We start from the raw sequence: 8,264 nt of genomic DNA, 5'->3' as shown, positions 1-8,264 counted from the left end.
CTCTATACTTTAATTTTTTTATAATTTAAAATCTTAATTTTTATAACGTCATTAGTTAATTTAAATATTTTATTCTAATTAAAATACTGATATGAAATATTAAGAGTTGTTAACACTTATAAAATTGTATATTAAGGGTCTGTTTGATTGCCAGTAAAATGTTTTCCGTAAAATGATTTCTGGAAAATGTTTTACTTTTCTGTAAAATGATTTACTGGAAAATATTTTCCGGAAAAGTTGTTTTTACATTTGTTCTAGTGATTCAGTGTTCTATCCATATATCCTTATGTCCTATAAATCTATATTTGGGCTAAAATGAAATGGTAAGTGAAATTTATGAGTGAATTGATGAGTAACATATAATAAATAGTTTTGAGAATCTTAATGCTTAATGTCTACTTAATTCCATTTTAATATATCATAAACAAGGTATTTATATGTTTAATATTGATTACTTGCAAAGGCAAAGCTTAATTCTCTAATAATTAAACTTTCATCCTTTAATGTCCAAAGAGACAAAGTTAGATTATAGATACGACCTCAGGGAAAGTAAATATTGATCTCAGCACACAAAAATGCAAAGCCAAAACCTTTAGCTAAAACTATAGGGAAAAACTGAAAGATATTCTCGTATTTTCTTCAAGTAAAATCGCTTATTATATATATTTAGACCAACTTGTGTATAAAATGTCAAATCACATAACAACAGTGAATAAAATAACTCGAAGTCTAAAAACTAACCATGTACGTATGTATGTATGTATGTATATATATACACATAGGCACGTAACAACACCAAGAAATTAAAAAATGTAAAAAATGTAAAGGAAACCAGAAAAGAATCAGGGAACGATATGTAATAAAGGTCTGCTTAGTTCCCACAGTGCCATTTTGATGTAGGAACACAGCTCAGGTAATGGCACCAGCTGCAATGGTCATGTCCATTCTCTCCTCTAAACAGCATTACCAACCCCACTGTGAAACTGTCATCATTCGAAAAAGGAAAACAGAGGAAATTAAACAAACGGGACCAAAATTATAAACACGAGCTGCTAAACTAGTAATGTAGGGTTGAGAGAACTTACCCAACAATGAGTAAAACCATAGCTATCACCAAAAATAGGTATTGGTATGCTTTATGCTTAGATGTTACACGAGCACTGGCAGGAAGATGTTTACGTCCCACCCACCCGAATTGGGGACGAAGCAGCAAAACAAACCGAGGAGAAAACCGGTTAAGAAACCTCCAATATGCGCAAAGTTGTCGACGTGAGGAAGAATCCTCACTGCTAAGTTAATGACAATGATGACCGTGAGTGTGATCAGAGCTGCAGCCTACAAATTAAGGTAAAAAATCAATATCCTCTATTACTTTTCAAGCCACATGAAAAAAGAAATCACATATAACTCTGGTTTCCCTTCATTGTATTTCTAAGTAGATAGGAACCCGAGGCAACTAATATTACCTTATTTGTATAGATAGTCCAATTAGTCAGCAGCTCTGACAACATTGCTCCAAGAAGGCCAAATAAAGCACCAGAGGCACCAAAAGAAATGCTACCTTGAATGAAAAGAGACGATAGTACGCTACCACTGCAAAAGGGAACAGATAACATACTGAATCCAAATTGTTGTTCAAGGCGAATTCCAATGAAGATCAAGCTCAACATGTTTGCAAGAAGATGAATAACACCAGCGTGCAGCCAGATGCAAGTGATAAGCCTCCACGTTTGATTGCCATGCACTACCTTGTCCCATTTTAAGGCTCCCAATTTTTCCAATCTGAAGGAGGTGGAGAAAGAACAACATAAAATTACACAACTCGCGATTATCAACGACGACATGGCATAATAAAAAAAGGATTTGCATTAGACCATACAAAAACAAAAATAAAGCTACAAATCAACTAACTTCATTAACCAGTCCTTGATTTCCAGACAAAGTTCATTACCCAAATTAACAAAGTAACTAACTTAAGTTCCTATAAAACCATTAATCCTTAAATTAACAAAGCAACTAACTTCATTACCCAGTCCATGATTTCCAGACATGCCATTATTTAACAAAGCTCAAATTTGACTCAATTGATAGCTCGACCCAGTTCGAGTCTTTCTTCAAGTAGTTTGCAAGCACTTTTACACCCCTACTATAGACAAAGCAAACCATGACATTTCATATTGAGAATTCCTATTGCTGCTAAATGAACAAGGAAGAACAAATCTAATAATAACCTTAAATAATATCAATCATATCAGACACAAATTTCCAATAGAATCAAAATAAATCACAGATTGATATATCCTTTAGCATGATCCAAGGATAATCCTATAGAAGATCAATTGGGAACTGCAGTTGAATCATCAAATAAGAACTTCCTACATGAACAACTTCTAAAAGATACCGTCAGTCCATATCTAAAACTTGCAATCAATTTTTTTCCCCTTCTTTAGAATTGAAAGTTGCAAAAGGACCCTCAACTTCAATTCCAACCCAATTTCCCATCACATTAAAAAAAACACAAAAACTGAACAAAATCTCAGAAAACCAGAGACAGCAAAAAGACGTGAACAAACTCAAAGCATGATCAACATTATCGAAGCGGTGATCTGTTTTTCCCTTTCCTCTAACAGGCATGGACATGGGTTTCTTACTTAGGCAGTCGATGTGGGTAGCAATGGTGTTAGAAGAAGAAGAAAGAGTGGAAATTAGAAAGATGGCTTCCAGCATTAACAACCGAACGAAGAATAAAAGAAGAAGGAAGCTTACCCATCATTTGAAAGCAGAAATGGCAACGACAGTAGCAGCCAAAAAGAAATGAAAAATAAACGGAGCATAAAAGCCAAAAAGAAATGAAAAATAAACAAAGTAACCGTCGAAAAATGGAAATGGAATTGCAACGTACCAGCAGCGGTTTCCAGTTCTGAACCAAAATGAAGCTTTCAATAACGGAAATTTGAAGGAATGAAGGAAGGGAGAAGAATGGATGAAGGGAGCTTACTGGATGAAGGGAGAAGAATGCCTGAAAGCTTTAGGAAAATGTCTTACGGAGATTGAATCGGTAAGACAATATCCCAAAAATTGTAAGGCATTTTCCCGTGTTTTGTAGTTGATTTTCCAAAAAGAAAATATTTTCCTCCAATCACACACTGAAAAATGGGGAAAATCAATTCCGAAAAATATTTTCCCCTATCAAACAGACCCTAAATTTAAATAAATCATTTTTATTACTCTTTTTTTTTTTAAATTCTAAAAGGTGACAATAACAAAAATATAATGAGATTATTATTGAGGCAACATAAGAAATTATATAAACGACAAGTAGAATATTATCCTCCGATAAGGAAAACTCAAATTTCGTTTCCATTAAAACAGTCGAAATCTATTTTCTAACCGAAAAAAAAATAACCAAAAAGGAGAGGGGAAATCGAAACTCGTATTTACCATCAATCGTTGACGCACAAGAAGAAGGGCTTTACGGAGAGAAATTGTAATTTTGAGGAGTGATTTAATTAAAATGGTGAGCACCTGAGAATCTGAAAGCTTCCTCTATTACGCCACAACAAGGACGCTTTACTTCATTAACCGCCACATCGTCTTATCAATTGACCGGTTATGGCTGAGCCGCCGTCGCATTTATCCTCATTCAAGGACGAGCTCATTCAGCTGATCAAGCGGCTCGGAACCTATCTCGCCCTCAAAATGTCCAATCTCTTCTCGATCTCTCTCCAAAAACTGGTTCTTTTCTTTCTCTCTTAAATCCGCCTCTCGTTTTTTTTTTCGCGGATCTGATGCACCTTCTTGTTGTTAGACTGCGAATTTTATGTTCTTAATATTTAGTTATAGAATTTAGGCCTTTATTGGTGATTTTAGCGGAATATCGATTTGGTAATTGATGTTAATTTCGTCTCATATGTTACTTCTTTTTTACCCAATTGACTTTTGAACTCGAATGTGGCAAATAAACCTCAAACAAACCCGTAGTACTAGCAATTATATGCATGTATGGTGGATGGTTGGGTTTTTTTTTTAAAAAAAAGGAGGGGGTGGGGGGAACTTACATTGCCCTCAGGCATGTAGAACTACTCTTACTTCATCCTTCATTTTCTTTTCAGCCCAGATAAGTTAGCGTGTAACTGAAATGTTTTGGATAATAACGTATGTTTCTTACAACATCCCTACTGCATCAGGATCCTCGATCTGTTGGGGCTATTGCAGGGCTTGCTGTTGCAATTATCTTTACCTATAGGTTCACAAGATCACCTGCACCACCAACAAGAAGGCAACCGAAACGTCAAGCTCCAATAACTAGTAGCACTGCTATCAGTACTCAGTCAAATATAACTTTGATGCCTTCTGGAGTTTATTCATCTTCAGAGGATTTAAGAGCACAAAACACCTTTGACGAGTTTTTCCAGCCAGTAAAGGTATCGCGTCTTACTAAAACAGATTGATATGTTTATTATTGTCAATTAGATTGGTCTTGATTTTTTCTTTTTGGTAATTTGCATCTCTCTTTTCCTTATTTAGCAGCCAACATTGGGGCAAATAGTTAGGCAGAAACTGAATGAAGGTAGAAAGGTAACTTACATACTCCTTAATGCTGTAAGGATTGTTTAGTACTTATTTTATTTGTGTCTGTTGGTTTCTGGAAGTAGGATTTTTAGTCACAATTATCACACTCCTTTGGTAAGGGTTAATAATCAATGCTCGCAATTCTCGAAAAGCAGCAAAAGTTTTTACTTGTCGAAATGAGATTCTTTAGGAGATGGGATTCTAGGCCATCTTTCTTAATGGGATTCTAGGCGCCATTAACGGTGATGTTTGCTTGAAAATTTTTGGTTTATATGCTTGTAGCTAAGTACACTGGTCTGGCTTGCTGAACAGCTTTTATGAGCCTTCTCATATAACCATCTTATCTAAAGGGTTTTCTCTTCTGAGTATTGGGATTTATAGGAACCTTGTTACTGTCAATTTTTTAAACGGTCCTATCTCCTTATTTAGTTTGTTCACTGGATACTTTATCAGAATAAATTTCTAAAATAAATGTCAAAATGTAATATCTAGTTCCAATCAGCAGTATTAACTGAATTGCTATCACAGCTTCTTGCTGTTGTAAACTTTAACTTTTAGAAATCTGCCTGCACCTTGAATGTGCACCCAACTCCTATATTATGTGGTTAGTACTTTAGTTATTTCTGAGATGAGAATTATTACTGTTGTTGGTTATAAAAGCTATCATACTACTACTAGCAGCTGAATTGGATGAATTGATTCTGGTAATATTAATTAAGTTTATAATTTAGAATGCATTAGCTATTGGAAATAGCTAATTTTCTCATATAACTGCTAGTAACTTTAGCTAAACTTTCCCATAAGCAAAGTGACATCCAAGTTCAGCTAAGCAGGTTTTTGTGCATAATTATGACTGGCTTGTTAAGATCAGTGACATGCCGGTATTTGATGCTTACGCAGTTTACAAACCATTGGGCAGAACCAATTTTTATTCTTCCTCCAACTGTAATGTTTTGATGACTTATTGGTGTAGGTAACATGTCGTTTACTTGGAGTGATCCTTGAGGAAAGCAGTCCAGAGGAGCTGCAGGTGGGTAATCTTTTTGGTGAGCTTTGTTTTTGTAACTAGTATCTGCAAATAATTAATTTGATCTCTTTCATTCTGGATAGACAAAAGCAACTGTAAGGCCCTCTGTGTTGGATGTGCTATTGGAGATTACCAAATTTTGTGATCTTTATCTCATGGAGAGGGTTATTGACGATGAAAGCGAAGTGAGTTCAAACCTTGTTCTATGGTATTGTTTATGCTTATTTTTCCAATGCTATCAATTTTCCTTCAATATCTTTCTTACATATTAGGTGCTTCAAGGTTTTTATAGGTATATTCTTCTAATTAAAAGCAAAACACCTAACTTTTTTGCACTGAATGCATAATATTGATTGAACAAGTAGCTAGAGGAGACGGAACATAAGAAGATAGGGAATAACTCAGAAATGGACAAGAACATTTAGGGTGTGCTTGGGCACGTGGGAAAATGAAAGGATTGGAGGGAGTGGAAAAGTGGAAAGAAAATTAATTTTAAGTGTGCTTGGTAGGAAAGGAAACAAGGAGATGCCTATTGTACATGCTAATGCATAAAAACAAATAATTCCAAATTGGAATGATAAGAGGAAAGAAAATGGGAGGTGCATGCATGTTAGTTCAAAATTATGCAATTTTAAAAGGTTTTATTTTCCGTCCTCTTACTTTTCAACTCTACCAAGTAGCGAATGGGAAGACAACTAGTTTTTCTTTCAACTTTTCCATCCTTCCTACCAAGCACACCAATGGAAAGAACAATTATATTTTTCATCTTTCTATTTTTCTACTCTTTCAATTTTCTTTTCATTCTACCAAGTAAAGCCTTAAGGAGACAGAAAGGAAATTGGAGGAGACAAGAGAACGGGGGAGAAAACCAGATAGAATAGAGGGAGAAATTCTCAATGACCACAGTACCTCAAATAATTATTTTTTTAAGCCTAAATAAAGCTAAAATAACGTAGGTATTTATAGCTAAACCCAAAACCTTAATAAAATGAAAAGTACCATACATAACCTAAAAACCTAATACTCGGAAAAGAGGTAAAAATGCTATCTAATATAAAATAACCTTACTATATATTGACATTACAATCACTTATGTAAAATATAAAATTTAATCCTAGATAATATACCATAACTAGATATTTGCAGTATTCCTCTTTATTGCATGCAATAGTTGTGTGGTACTTCTTTGTCATGGTTGTGCTTGTATTAGGCTACTAGCATATTTTTACATCATGTGTTTTTCCTAGTGACTAACTTCATGAAGTGTTTGTGTGCAGAAAAATGTTCTTCTGGCCTTGGAAAATGCAGGGATTTTCACCTCCGGTGGCTTGGTGAAGGACAAGGTAAGCATTGGCCCGATTGTGATTGCATATAACTTGTGTTTAGATATCTCAAGCCTAATTGATCCTCCAGTCAGGGAGGATATGTCAGGACCATGATTTCTGGTGCCTGCTATGAAGTATTAGGATATAAATTGGTTGATTATCTTTCCTTTCCTAATTTCATAATGTTGATGTTCTATCATGTTTTGGTTCATATATTTAGTATTTACTTTGCCTGAAATGAATCTGCAGGTTCTCTTTTGTAGTACAGAGAATGGGAGGACATCTTTTGTTCGGCAGCTAGAACCTGATTGGCATATCGACACAAATCCTGAAATAGTTTCCCAGTTAGCTGTATTATTCGATTAATTCCCATAATCTTCAAGATAATTCTTTCGCAGCAGCACTTAAAATGTTTCAATATCAGTAATATTCTCTTGACAATGCCTATGATTTTGGGAATTTATATTTTTATTCTTTGCAGAGGTTCATCAAATATCAGCTCCACGTATCCCCTGTCAAAACTGAATGGACTACGGGTAAAGTGCTCAGTTCTCCATCCTTGGAAAAATTCTTTGGGTAAGTTTGACACTTGAACTGATATGAAAACATGCAGATATGTTTTGAAGTTGTTGTTTGCTCCCTTTTGGCCCTTGTATGCTTCCTTTTTGGTTAAAGCCTGATATTTTTCTTTCTTTTGGCACCCCTTGTGCTGATGTCAGTTTTTAGGATAACTATAAGGGAGAAGATTTATTTGTTTCAAAATTTGTGAAACAGGGAGGGGTTCACGTTTGAACTTTTTTTCTTTTTCTTTCTTTCTTTCTTTTTTTTTTTTACTGGAGGAACTACATCCAATATTTGTAATTTACTTTCAAGGATATGCAATCATACAAAAGTTCTTATATTGTTGCCTCTACTGAGTTGGCTGCTTTACTCGCTTTGTTATTGCTTTGTTATGGGAATATTGCGTGTATTCCAGTGTTGAAAAAGCTTGACTGATCGATTGCATTGGTTTAACTGGAAATCTGATCTATTTGGTCTATCACCGTCCCTAGAGAGCACTTGTGTGGTTCAACCAGTTAAACAACTAATTTTTTGGTAAAGGGTTAAATCCAAATTTTTGGGCCTAGATTTTTCTTTTCGACTTACTTCCTGAACTTATTAGCTTGGACAAAAAAAAAAGTTCAAGCTCTAATTTGAGAACAATTGTCAAGTTCAGAGACTAACTTGAATAAAAAAGGTTTAGGTCCTGATGTGGGATAATTGTCAAATTCAAGGGTTAATTTGAATAAAAAAATTCAAGTTGAAATGTAGGAAATACTTACCAAGTTAAACTCCGAATA

General features: G+C 34.7%; 1 protein-coding gene and 1 pseudogene across 4 annotated transcripts; one reads left to right on the top strand and one right to left on the bottom strand.

Moving 5' to 3' along the window:
- Positions 1-633: 633 nt before the first annotated feature.
- On the bottom strand, positions 634-2,891 carry LOC107946131 (RHOMBOID-like protein 3; annotated as a pseudogene).
- Positions 2,892-3,494: 603 nt separating this feature from the next.
- On the top strand, positions 3,495-7,823 carry LOC107946130 (peroxisome biogenesis protein 22). 4 transcript variants are annotated; one of them, XM_016880353.2, is made up of 9 exons: positions 3,495-3,735; positions 4,188-4,424; positions 4,531-4,578; positions 5,546-5,602; positions 5,683-5,784; positions 6,877-6,942; positions 7,174-7,275; positions 7,406-7,500; positions 7,644-7,823. In XM_016880353.2, the coding sequence occupies exons 1-9, from the start codon at positions 3,613-3,615 to the stop codon at positions 7,648-7,650; spliced, it is 837 nt and encodes a 278-aa protein (XP_016735842.1). In that variant the 5' UTR covers positions 3,495-3,612; the 3' UTR covers positions 7,651-7,823. The 4 variants fall into 4 exon arrangements, with proteins under 4 accessions (XP_016735842.1, XP_016735840.1, XP_016735843.1 ...); XM_016880351.2 differs by having other exon boundaries at positions 4,528-4,578; XM_016880354.2 differs by having other exon boundaries at positions 7,406-7,823.
- The last annotated feature ends 441 nt before the right edge of the window (positions 7,824-8,264 follow it).

The sequence above is a fragment of the Gossypium hirsutum genome, chromosome D12 (assembly GCF_007990345.1).
Source record: "Gossypium hirsutum isolate 1008001.06 chromosome D12, Gossypium_hirsutum_v2.1, whole genome shotgun sequence".
NCBI lineage: Eukaryota > Viridiplantae > Streptophyta > Magnoliopsida > Malvales > Malvaceae > Gossypium > Gossypium hirsutum.
Note: the sequence above shows the minus strand (reverse complement) of the source record. Positions and strands in the feature narration are given on the sequence as shown.